The 15,455-nt window shown below is 39.4% G+C and overlaps 2 protein-coding genes across 11 annotated transcripts in view; one reads left to right on the top strand and one right to left on the bottom strand.

Moving 5' to 3' along the window:
- Positions 1-15,455, bottom strand: part of DCBLD1 (discoidin, CUB and LCCL domain containing 1) — a 271,285-nt gene that overhangs the window by 188,291 nt on the left and 67,539 nt on the right. For 5 of the 10 annotated variants that reach the window (XR_008618365.1, XR_008618364.1, XM_055087533.1 and 2 more), the window contains exons 2-3: positions 7,907-8,025; positions 5,728-5,841 (exon numbers count right to left, since the gene is read on the bottom strand). The exons of 3 other annotated variants lie outside the window; for them this stretch is intronic. Coding sequence is in view for 4 of the 7 variants with exons in the window: in XM_055087533.1 (XP_054943508.1) it covers positions 5,728-5,779 (52 nt within the window). In the remaining 3 variants the exon portion in view is untranslated. The remainder of the gene's footprint in view (positions 1-5,727; positions 5,842-7,906; positions 8,026-15,455) is intronic. 2 more of the 10 variants (XM_028494502.1, XM_028494503.2) reach the window with 1 other exon arrangement.
- The window catches only part of ROS1 (ROS proto-oncogene 1, receptor tyrosine kinase), a 123,245-nt gene that overhangs the window by 13,935 nt on the left and 93,855 nt on the right, over positions 1-15,455 (top strand). The window contains exons 5-9 of the mRNA XM_055087538.1: positions 2,954-3,014; positions 9,809-9,957; positions 10,632-10,770; positions 13,459-13,660; positions 14,614-14,690. Of these exons, the coding sequence (XP_054943513.1) occupies positions 2,954-3,014; positions 9,809-9,957; positions 10,632-10,770; positions 13,459-13,660; positions 14,614-14,690 (628 nt within the window). The remainder of the gene's footprint in view (positions 1-2,953; positions 3,015-9,808; positions 9,958-10,631; positions 10,771-13,458; positions 13,661-14,613; positions 14,691-15,455) is intronic.

Consider the following 15,455-nt stretch of genomic DNA (forward strand, 5'->3'; position numbering starts at 1 on the left):
GAACCCGTGTCCCCTGCATCGGCAGGCGGACTCTCAACCACTGCGCCACCAGGGAAGCCCTAAAAACCTTTTTATGGCTTCTCATTGCCATTTGAGAAAAAATACAGACTGCCAGTGTTTGCTGAAGCCCCTGCCTCATCTTGCCCCCTCTTCCTTGTTCTCTGTACTGGCCACACTGGCCTTTCCCTCTTCTCTGAGTATACATGGCACATTCCTGCCTCAAGGTGTTTGCCCTTGCCCAGATTTTTGCAGGGCCAGCTCCTTCTACTCACTCAGGTCTTGCCTTGAGGGTGACCTCTGCATGGTTCTTCCCGACTGCCCTCGCTAAAGTTAGTCCCCTTCCTGTCTGGTCATGCCGCCTGCCTTTGACTTGTTTTATTTTCCTCATAGCACTTTTCATATCTGAGCATACTGTATTTTTTAAGTTTGTTACTCCATTATTGGCTCTTTCCTTCTAAGAGAATATAAATTCCATGAAGTCAGGGAACTTGCCTGTCTTATTCATTGCCATATCCTTAAAACCTAAAACAATGCTTGGCATAGAAAAGGTATCAATAAATATTTTTTGATGAGTGAATGAATGATATTTTAGGAGATGAAGCCACAACTGGTGTGGAGACTATGCAGTAGAGGCATCCCAGGAGGATGGTGGGGCATGTCCTCCTTGTGCTACAGGAATAAGAAAAGGCATCGACAGCAGGTGTGCCAGTCTGGGAAACACAAGCATGGAGCCAGAGGGATGATGATAAAAATGGTCTTACTGCTGTGAGAACAGAGATAGCAAACTGGTGCAGCCCCTGGGAAGTATGAACTTGGCTTCTGCAGTGGGAATGGCAGCTCAGTAGCCTGCAATATGCTGTATAAATGCCCCATCCAGGGGCTGTGAGCTCAGATTCTGTGAATTTCTTTTTTTTTTTTTTTTTTTTTGCGGTATGTGGGCCTGTTGTGGCCTCTCCCGTTGCGGAGCACAGGCTCCGGACGCGCAGGCTCAGAGGCCATGGCTCACGGGCCCAGCCGCTCTGCGGCTTGTGGGATCTTCCCGGACCGGGGCACGAACCCGTGTCCCCTGCATCGGCAGGCGGACTCTCAACCACTGCGCCACCAGGGAAGCCCCTGTGAATTTCTTAAATCCGAAGTCCTTTAGATTCTCTCCAGGCAACTTGAGCTTGAGAAACAGTAATAATAATAATAATTTCATTTGAAATCTAATGTTAGATTAGAGAGAGAGAGAGGAAGGCACAGAGAAAGAGAGAGAGAGAGAGAGAGAGAGAGAGAGAGAGAAGGAAATCCTAATCAATAGCTTTGCCTCCACTTGAGAAAACATTTAAACTCCTTGGAGTACAAACTTCTAGTTATAAGATTAACAGGTTCAGCATTGTTATTACAGCTAATAACACTGTATTAATGTACTTGAATGCTGCTAAAGAGCTGATCTTAAATGTCCTTATCACAAAAAAGAAATGGTAATTATACGATGGAATGAAGGTGTTAGCTAATGCTTTGGTGGTAATCATTTATCTAAATAAAGCTGGAAAAAAATACAAGCTTCACCAAAGTAAACAAAATGAAACATTTAAACTCTTAGATAGGTCAGGACTAGCTATATTTCCAAATAAACATTATTCCATCTCCTTTCTTCTTCCTCAGTTTTCTTTCTTGAAAAGAAAATCCTATGTTAATGATAATTTTCCTCCCACTTGGTATATTTATTCTCTGCAGTTAATGAATGTGTTGAATGTATTTTACTGAAACCTGCAAAGAAGATGTGAAAAGTATACTAAACCCTTAAGTTAAATAATCCTGAGCCCAAACTGAAGTATTTAAATTAATCCTTAACCAAGCAAATTTAGGCTTATCAGGCTCCGCTTCCTTTGAGTGCACAGATCAAACATGGGACAGCTAAGTATTTGCAAATTACAGCCCTTCTCTACCTGGACGTTCAGAGTAAATGCATTGTGTCATGGTTTCCACTATTATCATGAGAAACAATAGCATGTTGTCCTAGGTATTGTAAACTGAATGAGAGCAGGAAGATTGATCATGATTGTGTTGTAGTTTTACAACGTGTGCCTTTTCTCCAAGTCCCCCTACATTAACTATTGTTAATGCACCTGTTAAAAGTTGCAGGAAATTTATCTCTCAGTCACCAAAATGTTTTCTATGTTTTCTGTTAATGAGATAAACATGTTAATCATCATTAGGTTTTGGTAGACCTTAAAATTTAACGTTGGCATTAAGACAACCTTTGAAATGTTTAGTTACTGTAAAGTTTATAGTCCATTTTTAATTTTTCAAGGAAGACATGGATATATAAAATAAATAGGCATAACTTTAGGCTAGAGCTTTAGGTTATTAACTCACTAAACCTTTGACTAAGATGGCAAACATATAATTGCATTGTTGAGCTCAGTATTTTGTCACATTGTGGGGTGTCACCCATTAGAGGCTCATGAAATCAATTTACTGAATAAAGAGTCACAATAAAATGACATAGAATAGAACATATAAGATTGCATCACAGGTCAGGATTCCTTTTTGGGATGAAAATATTCTAAAATTAGATTGTAGTGATGATTGCACAACTCTTTGAATATACTAAAAACCACTGAACTATGTGCTTTAAACGGGTGAATTTTATGGTTATGTAAAATATATTTCAATAAAACTGTTAAAACAGGGAAAAAAATACCATTTCAAGAATCTTTTTTTCCCAACATGTATGTGTGTACTAAGTTGTTTTGTTAAATGTATTTTGGAATTTGGGACATGGTCAAAAAAGATTGAGAAGTGTTCTAATCCCACTAGCAAATGGGAACTTAAGTATTACAGCTGAAATACTTGATATACAGGTATGCTTATATATCAGGCATTCATATTTCAAAATTTACTTGAAGCTTATCAGCAAAAGCAGTACAAAGGCTGTGCTGACTGGCATGCTACCTGTCTTCCCTAGAGAGAATCCTGTGAGGTCGGCTGCAGCAGCGGGGAAGGTGCATACGAAGAGGAAGTGCTAGGTAAGCAGACGCAACCAACTGTTATTGAAAATAATTTACACTGCTCCAGGGATCTGTGCTAATGTAGGGGTAATGAGCAACCTCTTAAAATATCTAGACTTCTATGTCGCAGTATGATCTATCTATCTATCTATCTATCTATGTATTATTGAATATATGTATTATTGAATATATATATTTTTCGATAACTTCAAATGTGGAAGCCATTTTGACAGAGACTCAGCAAAACTCTTCTTTCAGAGCAAAATAAGAGGAAACAGCACATGACATTTTTAGAACTTGAGATTTTGCCCTCAGTTCAGTGGATGCAATTACTTCTGTCTTAATGAGAGAGAACAACGTGAATCCTGAGCAACTTGATGTCAGGAAATGCCACTGTTTTAATGAACTGAAAGTGTAGAAGTATTTTATTTAATACACATTTCATTACTCAGCTAACAGTTATTCAATCGAGTACCTACTATAGTTAAGGCTCCCTACAAGACATTGGTAAATTTGCACAATGTATGGAAGTTATCCTTCTCAGTGTTAAATTTTGAGTAAGTAGGGAACTTGGGTTTCCAGCTCCCTCTGACTTATTTCAGAGCAGGTTGGGTGTCTCTAAGTGACTTTGCCCAAGTGTGTTAATTCTCTAGTGGTTTCTGAAGGACCAACACTTTGATAAATTATAGCCTATATGTTAGCAGCTAACTTTTCCAGAATTCCCCAGTGTTTCCTCCCACTGGGAGATAGACAGTTCCTTCCAGAACAAGAGATGATTGGTTCTTCCATAAGTTGTAGTCCTTGTTTCAGTGGCTTGCTCCTTGCTCTCAGTGGCTGATGGAAATTGGAAGGTGGATCTTGCCTTCCTATCCTGATTTGTTTCTGCCCTTTAATGTCCCACAAAAGACCCTCCTTGACATTTCTGTGGAGGGGTAGTGGTATTACATTTTTTACCTTCTGTGTAGTGGGAGTTAGTTGTGGATAAAATTTATATTTTGTGCACTGAGGTTCCCCAGGGCATCACATCTACCTCACAGGGAGGTGTGGGGCATTTTAAATATTGAGGAAAACACAAGGGTAGTCGATGTCTGTTGGACATCACAGGAACTACTAGCCAGAGGTAATTGATGGTATAAACAATGGAGTGCACTACATTCCTTTCTATGCTATCATATCTTTACAATCCTGCTTTTTTGGTGTTGCTGTGATAAAAAGCAAATACCATGAGGAATACAACGTGGAACAGGAAATAAGGATGGAGGTGTCCAGTCTGATTAGAATATTTAGGAAGTTGTGCAGTGCCCAATAGGCACACAGATCTGAGTAGTATGCAATTATTTTTATTTAGGGATGAAATAAATATATTATTTTGTATTCCAATTTATGTGTTTTTTCCCCAAATATCTACTAAGTTGATAGGACATGCATACTCAAGTTATAATACTTAATAAATGGAACTGTTTAGGTGATTCTTTTGTTCTAGTGGGTCATGAAAAAATTACTAAGATATTAAAGATGCCAGAACTGAGAGAGTTTGGGAAACTGATTTATATCCTTTTCTTATATTCTAAAATTATATTACCAACTTAATTATACAATTCTGTTAGAGTACAAGTGTAATCAGTGCTTTATTTTATATTTTTCATTTGGCTATCAATGTCTATGTACCACTAACTGAGATGTACCAAGTTTACATATATGGTATTTGTGCTTACAGACCTTATCTTTAGTTTGTTCTGATGAATCTTTTCACCCATGTACTTAAGACCCAGTTTGTCTTTAACACATCTGGTACTGGTCCATTTATCTGCGGATCTGCTACATTATTCTATTTTAGATACCCTCCATCCTCCCCTTTTCCACATGGTGGGGATGATAATAGCTAATAATATATTGAAATAAAAATAGCCATTATTTATTAGGCATTTATGAGTCAGGCACAGTTCTAAGTAATTTATAGGTTTTAGCTCTTTTAGTCCTCAGAGGTATAAACACTATTATCCTCCTCATTTTACAGATGAGAAAAATAAGGCACGAGTGTAAATACTTACTTGGGGCTGCAGAGCCAGAGAAGGATATAACTTGAATTTTAACCCAGTTATCTCATTCCAGAGCCTATTCTTAGCCACTCTGCTATATACTGAAAGTAGTATATAGCTCAGTTTAGCTTCTCTTTCTTTTTTTAAAAATTTTATTTTTATAAATTTACTCATTTATTTTTCTATTTTTGGCTGCGTTGGGTGTTTGTTGCTGTGGGTGGGCTTTCTTTAGTTGCGGTGAGTGGGGTCTACTCTTCGTTGCGGTGCGCAGGTTTCTCACTGTGGTGGCTTCTCTTGTTGCAGAGTACGGACTCCGGGTGCACAGGCTTCAGTAGCTGTGGCACGCGGGCTCAGTAGTTGTGGCTCATGGGCTCTAGAGCGCAGGCTCAGTAGTTGTGGTGCAAGGGCTTAGTTGCTCTGCAGCATGTGGGATCTTCCCGGACCAGGGCTCAAACCCGTGTCCCCTGCATTGGCAGGTGGATTCTTAACCACCTTGCCACCAGGGAAGTCCCTAGCTTCCTCTTTCTCATTTGGTTCACTCTTGTCTTGATATTTTAGAATAAACCTACCTTATCTCTATTTTTCCATATGCATCACCATGGCTTTGAAACATATGTCTGTATTTAGCTATGAAATTTACATTTACTTGTACTTATATAACTCTGGCCCCTTCTGCCCAGTTCTTAACTTACATCTTTTCTGATGTCTCCTGGTTCTTCTTCCTTGCTCTGCTGACCACTCCATTACTGGACTCCTCTTCAAGGTATCCCACAGCTATTCCAGTCCCTGCTGTTAAGCATCTCACACTATAAAAAGGGAGAAATGGAACTGTGCTTTGCCTGTATAGTTATAGTATCCAAAAATGAACCCTAAATGGAAGAATAAGCAGAGAAGGGTTGTGTTAAGCCACTCTGTGGGCTAAACTCTCAGATGACAGTGGCTTTATTTTTTCTGGGTCACAGAGTATTTTTGTAGTATGGACTTTAATTAGTTCAGATTCAGTATCTATAGTGATTAGAATTGTGTCAACTTTTCTTTTAACTGGAAAGAGGTCATGGGAGTTTGTATTTAATCATTTTAGGCTCCTTAAAAAAATTTACCATCTTTTCTGAAGCAGAGTAGTGATTCTTTTTCTATAAAAGAAAACTTATCCTCTAAGTTCAGGCAAAGATGCCTGCTTTTGCCACTTCTATATAGTACTGGATATCCTAGCCAGAGCAATCAGGCAAGAAAAAGTCATCTAAATTTGATGGATCCAATAAAAGCCATCCAAATTTGAAAGGAGGAAGTAAAAATTCTCTTTGTTTGCAGATATTATGATCTTATACACAGAAAACCCTAAAGATACCACAAAATACCATGTTAGAACTAATAAACAAATTTGGCAAAATAGCAGGATACAGAATTAACACTGGAAAATCAATTGCATTTCTATACACTAATAATGAACCATCTGAAAAGGAAATTAAGAAAACAATTTCATCTACAATAGCATCAAAAAGAATAAAAACACTTAGAAATTAACTTAACCAAGGAGGTGAATGACTTGTAAAGTGAAAACTACAAAACATTTCTGAAACAAATTAAAGAAGACAAAAAAATGGAAAGACATCCTTATTCATTGGTTGAAAGACCTGGTATATTGTCAAGATGTCGATATTACCAAAACAATCTACAGATTTAATGCAATCCGTATCAAAATTCCAAAGATGTTTTTGCAGATCTTTTGCATGAGATGGAAAGACCCATCCTATAATTTATATGGAATCTCAAAGCACCCCAAATCCTGAAAAGAAGAACAAAGCTGGAGGATTCATACTTCCTGATTTCAAACTTACTACAAACCTACAGTAATCAAAATACTGTGGTACTGGCATAAAGACAGATATATAGATCAGTGGACTAGAATAGAGAGTTCAGAAATAAATCCTTATACATATGGTCAAATGATTTTGGACAAGGGTGCCAAGACCATTCAATAGGGGAGAAGGCAGTCTTTTCAGCAAATAGTCCTGAGAAAACTGAATATCAACGTACAAAAGAATTAAGTTGGATCCTTATAAAACATCATATACAAAAATTAGCTCAAAATGGGGGCTTCCCTGGTGGCGCTGTGGTTAAGAATCCACCTGCCGATGCAGGGGACACGGGTTCCAGCCCTGGTCCAGGAAGATCCCACATGCCGCGGAGCAACCAAGCCCACGCGCCACAACTACTGAGCCTGTGCTCTAGAGCCCACGAGCCACAACTACTGAGCCCGCGTGCCACAACTACTGAAGCCCGCGCACCTAGAGCCTGTGCTCCGCAACAAGAGAAACCACCGCAATGAGAAGCCCACGCACCACAACGAAGAGTAGCCCCTGCTCGCCGCAGCTAAAGAAAGCCCGTGTGCAGCAACAAAGACCCAATGCAGCCCCCCCAAAATAAATAAATAACTCAAAATGGATCCATGATCTAAAGGTAAGACCTGAAACTATAAAAATCTTAGAAGAAAACATAGGGCAAAAGCTTCACAACATTGGATTTGGCAATGATTATTTGGATATGACACGAAAGGCATAGGTAACAAAAGAAAAAATAGACAAATTGAACTTCATGAAAATTAAAAAAATTTAAGCACACTATCAACAGAGTAAAAAAGCAACCAATAGAATAGGAGAAAGTATTTGCAAATCACATATCTGATAAGGGATTAATATCAAGAATATATAGAAAACTCCTAAAACTCAACAACAAACCCCACAAACAATCCAATTAATAAATGGGCAAAGGACTTAGACATTTCTACAAAGAAGATATACAAATGGCCAAAGAGCACATGAAAAGATGCTCAACATTACTAATCATTAGAGAAATGCAAATCAAACCTACAATGAAATACCACTTCAAGGAAAAAAAAAAAAAATCCCAGAAAAGTAACAGTGTTGACGAGGATGTAGAGAAATTGGAATGCTGTGCACTGTTGATGGGGATGTAAAATGGTATAACTCCTGTGGAAAAAACCAAAAAATTAAAGACAGAATTACTGCATGATCTGGCAATTCCACTTTGGGGTATATACTCAAAAGACTTGAAAGCAGGGTCTCAAAGAGATATTTATACACCCCTATTATACTCAAATATTGAATTCACAATAGCTAAAACATGGAAGCAGCCCAAATGTCCACTGACAGATGAATGGATAAGCAAAATGAAATACGCACATACAATGGGATATTATTCAGACTTAAAAAGGAAGGAAATTCTGACATATGCCACAGCATGAATAAATTTTGAGGACATTATGCTAAGTGAAATAAGCCAGTCACAAAAAGACAAATACTGTTTGATTCCACTTATATGAGGTATTTAGAGTACTTAAAATTATAGAGACAGAAAGTAGAATGGTGGTTGCCTAGGGAAGGAGGAGGGAGAGGGGGAAGGGGAGTTATTATTTAATGGTTAGTTTCAGTTTTGCAAGATGAAAAGAGTTCTGGCGATGGACGGTCGTGATGGTTGTACGAGAATATAAATGTACTTAATACTACGGAACTGTACACTTAAAAATGGTTAAGATAGTAAATTTTATGCCATGTGTATTTTACCACAATAAAAAATTTTGGCGAGGGGCTTCCCTGGTGGCGCAGTGGTTGAGAATCTGCCTGCTAATGCAGGGGACACGGGTTTGAGCCCTGGTCTGGGAAGATCCCACATGCCGCGGAGCAACTAAGCCCGTGAGCCACAACTACTGAGCCTGCGCGTCTGGAGCCCCATGTGTATTTTACCACAATAAAAAATTTTGGCGCGGGGCTTCCCTGGTGGCGCAGTGGTTGAGAATCTGCCTGCTATGCAGGGGACACGGGTTTGAGCCCTGGTCTGGGAAGATCCCACATGCCGCGGAGCAACTAAGCCCGTGAGCCACAACTACTGAGCCTGCGCGTCTGGAGCCTGTGCTCCACAACAAGAGAGGCCGCGACAGTGAGAGGCCCGCGCACCGCGATGAAGAGTGGCCCCCGCTTGTCACAACTAGAGAAAGCCCTCGCACAGAAACGAAGACCCAACACAGACAAAAATAAATAAATAAACAAATGTGGGGTTAAAAAAAAGAAAACATTCTGGCGAAAAAGCAAGCTAATGCATTAAATTAGTCACGATTTTGAAAAATAGAAAAAGTAAAGTAAAATAATTTCATCCCAGTGGTACATACCATTCAGAATTCTAGCCCCTCACACAGGGCCTGGGAAGTAGCACCAATAACTGTGTGTACCAATTGTAATGTTGCTACTGTTTAAAAGTCATGAAATATTTCACAATAAAAAACAGCAGAATATAATAGAATCCTTTGGAGTACAGACAACTGCTTGCACGTATAAAAATAATGTGTTGACAAAATGGGCAACAACTGTAGACATATAGTGTAAAATTAAAATATATCTTGAGATATATATCCTGGGGTAGTGGATGGTTCTGTTGCCCCAGACACACCCTTGGTACCCACTCTTCTAGCCTATATAGAAGTGGTTTCACAAGAGAAAACTGGACAGTCTCAGAACACTCCATGCTGCTTGCTTGTAAAAAAACTATTGTCAAAGATAAGTGCATTCTATGGGGGAAAAAAGCTGCCAGACCGACTGGCTGATTTAAAAAAATAAATCACTTGAATATGTGCATCAGTTATTGTTCAGGTGAATAATTGTGGCAAGAGGGTGCTGGGGGCACTAGATGAAGCAGGGACACTCTCTCCTGCTTTGACAGACAGGGGACATGGTGAATGAAATCTTGTTTTCTCCCCAGAAAATACAGACCTCCCCACTGCACCATTTGCTTCTTCCATTGGAAGCCACAGTGTGACATTACGATGGAAATCGGCCAACATCTCTGGAGTAAAATACATCATTCAGTGGAAATATGCACAACTGCCTGGAAGCTGGACTTATACTGAGGTATGAACTGCTGCCCCTGTGCCTAAATGGAGACTTTTTCTTCAAATTATTAAAAGTGCCAAATTACTACATATAATTATATGTATAATTATACATATATCTTCTAGAGAAGATTCAAATGTAAAATGAGTGGTTGGATTAGATGAACTTTAATCTCTGTTACTCTTTATGCTAAACCTTTTATTTTTAAGGAAAATATATTATTGGATGTATATATTATTCCTTCAGCACAGCATCACATAACCAACTACTTATATCATTGGTCATTATCTGCCCACCCCATTGAAAATGATTCCAACTAGGGTGGAGGGCAGGGACGTCATCCAGGATGGTCCCTTTTAGGAAATCAAAAACATGTTCAGAGAAAAATAGTCCCAAGACCCCAAGTATATTAACATGGAAAAGTAAAGTAAAGCCTTGAGGTAAATGCCATATAATTTAATCCATAATTTTGCAGTTTTGAAGAAGGAAAGAATTTTGGTGTGAATTATGTTGACTGACGTCAGGATAGCTCAGCTCTGAGCTCCAGGCCTCCATTTCAACTGATCTGGCAGGACTTGGGTCACTCCATATCCAGAAGGCCATCCATCATCTACAAACGAATCTGTGCTCTTGAGTTACAATATACGGTGGCTATTCCATAAATGCTGATTTTTGATCTCTTGTTGATTTAGGCTGTGTCCAAGCTCTCCTATGTGGTAGAGCCCTTGCATCCCTTCACTGAATATATTTTTCGAGTGGTTTGGATCTTCACAGCCCAGCTGCAACTGTATTCCCCTCCAAGTCTCAGTTATAGGACTCATCCTTATGGAGGTATGGCAGGCACACGTTGCTTAAGAAATCAGGATTTATTCCAAAGCTTTGGTTAGTTCATTTTATTTTAAACAATGAAATAAATTTATTCCTTCATTAATAGACCCATCCAACAATGGAGTACCTAGCTAGGTGCCAAATAGTGTTCTAGGTGTTCACCAGACTTCTGTGATCAAAACAAAAATACCCATTCTGGTGGAGAAGAAATACTCTAAGCAGTAAACCTAATAAAGAAGGAAAGTATATTGTAAGTAGGAAGATACAGGGTGCTATGGTAAGAGGAACGTTTTGAGCGGGGTCTATCCTTTAGAAATGGGGAGTGTATTAAAGAAGGTGGTCAGAATAAGCCTCATTAAGCTGTCAGGAATTATGGAAGGTTTTAAAGAAGAGGAGTAGTTGCTTTGAGTACTCCTTAAAAAGATAATTTTGGCCACTACACATGGAATGGATTGAAGGAATGAGAGAGACTGGAAAGTACAGAGGTAGTGAGACCAACTGGGAGGTTATTATAATACTTTAACATTTGATTAGAGATGATTTTAAAAAACAGTACATATACTGGGACATTTTCTGATTTCTTCTTTCAAAGATGTGACTTCCATACCAGGAAAAGGATTCAAGCCTAGAGCCTTTTAGGGAGGTGAATGCCTGGGGCAGACACTCAGGAAGAGTTGCCTGGTGCTCTCACCCTTAGAGTTAGCTGAGGGGACTTGGGAGAACTAATTCCAAGCCAGACGTTAGATGTCCCTACCCCTAGTTCTGGAGATTCAGCTGTGTGCAGAGACCCTCACGGTGAACTAGGCCTTGGACAGAAGCATAGCTAGACAGCTGATGAAGCTGGTTGGGGCATTTTCCCTCTTCTCTGATTAGTGCTCTCTTCTTTCTTATCAGATTTTAGGGTATGTGTGGCACCTCTGCTGATTATTCCCTGACTATCCTTGGGACCTCAGGTCAGACACTGGCCTAGGGTCATATTCGAAATGTTCCGGATCCAAGTAGAATACGTGGATCCTTCTTCATTCAAAGCAATGCCTCATGTACTCCAATAGTGTTGGAACATTTTCCAGTGCTGGAGACATACCGTGGTCCAGGGCCCAAGGCTAGTCAAATCAAAATAATGAAGAAGGCAAATTTTGCTTTCCATTTCTGGGCCTTTCTCTGGATATGCAAGCCCACATACCCTCCAGTGGTTCCAGTCCTTGTACTGGGGGTCTTTTCCATGGATAGCATCTCATGCCTCAATTCTATCTCACTTTTTTTAGCCACATCAAAACTTATAAAGTTATCCGTTTCATGTTCCATCACTTCATGATTCTTTTCTTTTTTAGCTATGGGAAATATATGATTTTTAGATGGTATTACTGCCTTTTAATTGGGGCCCTTATGAAGATAATTTCTTAATCAGGTGGAATGGTTACCTTGCCTAACCTGACCAGCCTTTCCAGGGATGATTTTTGTGGGGGAGATTTGGACAATAATCACAGTTCACCATGTGACATCTACATGCTGGAAGTGGAGCAGATCATGTCTGTATGGGCATTGACCCTAAAGAGTTAGTTTTTCTGACATCCTGATTCTGATTCACTGGGAGATGATTCCTACTTCCCTGTTCACCAGGGTGACTGAGTGCATGGAGCAGAGGAGTGACGTGATGGTATTTGTGTTTGCTAAAGCTCAGTCTGAGAGTTGGGGAGGAACTGTATCAGAGAAAGGCTGAGAGATCAATTAAAAAGCCTTTTTAAAATGCAGCCAATGTGAGGGCTGAACTGTCTTTTCTCTCCACTCTAAAGGGTCAGGGGTGATGCAGAGCACCTGCCAAAATTGTTCCGAGGCAGAGAGACTACTGAAGAGCAAAGTGACATCAGTCTGTCTTTCTATGGAAAGAGGAAATAAAAGGGTGTGGTTTCAGGGCCTGGGGGGTATGGAAAGCAGGTGGAGACATGGATGGAAGATAGGCTGTTAGATCATTTGTTTTCCTTTCTGTTCTTTGTCACTTGGGTAGCTCCTAAAGTCTGTGGGTGAGTGCTTAATTAGCGAATGCATGCTCCTTTCATCCTTCACAAGGGAAGGGGTGTTGCTAAGGCACAGAAAGCCTGGATTCCAGGGGACCTTGGGAGCTGGGGGAGGAAAGTACAGTCTAGGTCAGCAGAGCTGATGCCAGCAAAAGTGAAGCAGACTGTTCTAATTCAGGCTTATCTAAATCCATATCTTTAGCTGGAACTAGTCCGGCCACAGCACTCTAGTGAGGGAATAGGCCCCTGGACTTACTTCTTTTAACTTGTGTTAATCATTGACTCCAGTTTATTACAGATTCTCTTCTCCTTCCTAACCTGGTTCCATCCCACGTTTCAACTTATTTAGGTCGCTGGAAATTTTTGACCACTTTTTTTCGAGAACATTTATCCTATTTGCATACTTCTACATTTAATTTTATTGCATAAATTAGAAGTGAGGAAAATAACATTTGAAAGAGTCCCTTAGGAAAGTAGCTAACTGGTATCATTTAGGGATCAAGAATTGCAGCTCATAGATATATTACTATCTTCTCTCTATCACTTCTGTGAATATTAACAAATATTTCATTTATGCTGTTTTCAAAAAAACAACACTTTTTTTCCTATCCTATTTACATTTTTACATTTTTCACTGTATATTTTCTGCTCACGATGTCACCATTATCTCTTTCAGTTCCTGAAACTGCTCCTCTCATTAGAAATATTGAAAGCTCCAGTCCCGACACGGTGGAAATCAGTTGGGCTCCACCTCAATTCCCAGGTGGACCTATTTTGGGTTATAATTTAAGGCTGATTAGTAAAAATCAAAAGTTAGATTCAGGGACACAGAGAACCAGTTTCCAGTTTTACTCCACTCTACCAAATACCACCTACAGGTAAGAATTAAGTGGTGCAGAAAACATGTAACCAGCATGCAAAGGGGAAAGGTGGAGGGGGGGATAAATTAGGAGTTTGGGATTAACATATACACACTACTATATATAAAATAGATAACCAACAAGGACCTACTGTACAGCACAGGGAACTCTACTCGATACTATGTACTAACCTATATGGGAAAAGAATCTGAAAAAGAATAGATATATGTATATGTATAACTAAGTTGCTTTGCTGTAGACCTGAATCTAACACAATATTATAAATCAACTATACTCCAATATAAAATTTAAAAATAGTAACCAGCATGGGTACAGGCATGATAATTATTTAAGAAATAGGGCTAAAAAATAGTTTAAATGTATTCTGAGAAGTCGCATTGGCTTTGTGCTGTTGGTTTAAGTTACTGTGGTTTTCCTCAAGTTTTTATGCTTATTAGATTACACCATCCTGAGCAAAAACATTTGTAAGTATTTCGATTATATTCAGAGATAAATATAAATGTGGGCTAATAAATATTGGCTTATAAATATGGGCTAAAAAAGACATTATAAGCACCATAAATATCATTTCTTCATTTAATCCAACTTGAAAAAAGTAAGGAGGTAAAATTCTGTTAATGGTATTTTTGTATTGACTGTTAAGGGGATTATTTTATTATTGTTAGCTTTTCCAGCATTTACTAAGACCTCTTTAAATTAGGGCATGAATGGGGGGTCATGCAGATAGCAGAGTTCAGTTTTTGACCTCTGTGACCCTGAACTATTCTATGCGGAATGCAAACAAGGATGTGATTGATGGTCATTTTAGTGCTAAGCAGTGGCACCAAGTAACTAGATACATGCATTGCCACATCGTCCTTTAAATAGAAATGTTATTGCTCCTTCTATTTTTATCTCATGTTCACACCATACCATGTAAAATACATCTCTCCAAATTGTTTTTGGAATAGGTTTTCTGTTGCAGCAGTAAATGAAGTTGGTGAGGGGCCGGAAGCGGAATCTAGTATTACCACTTCATCCCCAGCAGGTAGAGACTGGGGATGCGCCTCCTGTTACACGGAACTGAGGGGGTGGCAAGGGTGGGTTCAGATCTTAGAGGTCCTGGGTCATCTGGTGCTCCCCAAGACCCTACTCTTCTGCCCAAATGGACACTGTCTTCTGAATACTTGGTAAGTTTTCAATTTTATCTTTTTTTTTTTTTACCTGCGTCCCCTGCATCGGCAGGCGGGCTCTCAACCACTGCACCACCAGGGAAGCCCTCAATTTTAAATGAGTCCCAGTATTTGACAAATAGGAGTAAGTTGTTTGATCAAAAGTTTCCACGTTGGAATTTAAAAATTAAAAAAAAATTAGGGATTAAAAAAATGGCTTCAAGCAAACCCTTGGTTTCAGTTAAAGTCACTAGTGATTATGACTCTCATTTACACACTTAGGGGATACATATATTGTTTCTGCCCTAACCTCCACCTTATATTATGTATTATCATTTAACACAGATCAGATAACTTTTTCTTCCAGTTTCCTTAAGGTTTTTAAATATATTTAAACTTAATAAGTTACATTTTACCATTCTGAATATTCAGTCTACCAAATTAGCTTCTGTTATTATTTTGAAAGTACCATTTTTTTTTTTTTTTTTTTTTTCGGTACGCGGACCTCTCACTGTTGTGGCCTCTCCCGTTGCGGAGCACAGGCTCCGGACGCGCAGGCTCAGCGGCCATGGCTCACGGGCCCAGCCGCTCTGCGGCACGCGGGAGCTTCCCGGACCGGGGCACGAACCCGTGTCCCCTGC

Source organism: Physeter macrocephalus, chromosome 10 (assembly GCF_002837175.3).
Source record: "Physeter macrocephalus isolate SW-GA chromosome 10, ASM283717v5, whole genome shotgun sequence".
NCBI classification, from domain to species: Eukaryota; Metazoa; Chordata; class Mammalia; order Artiodactyla; family Physeteridae; genus Physeter; species Physeter macrocephalus.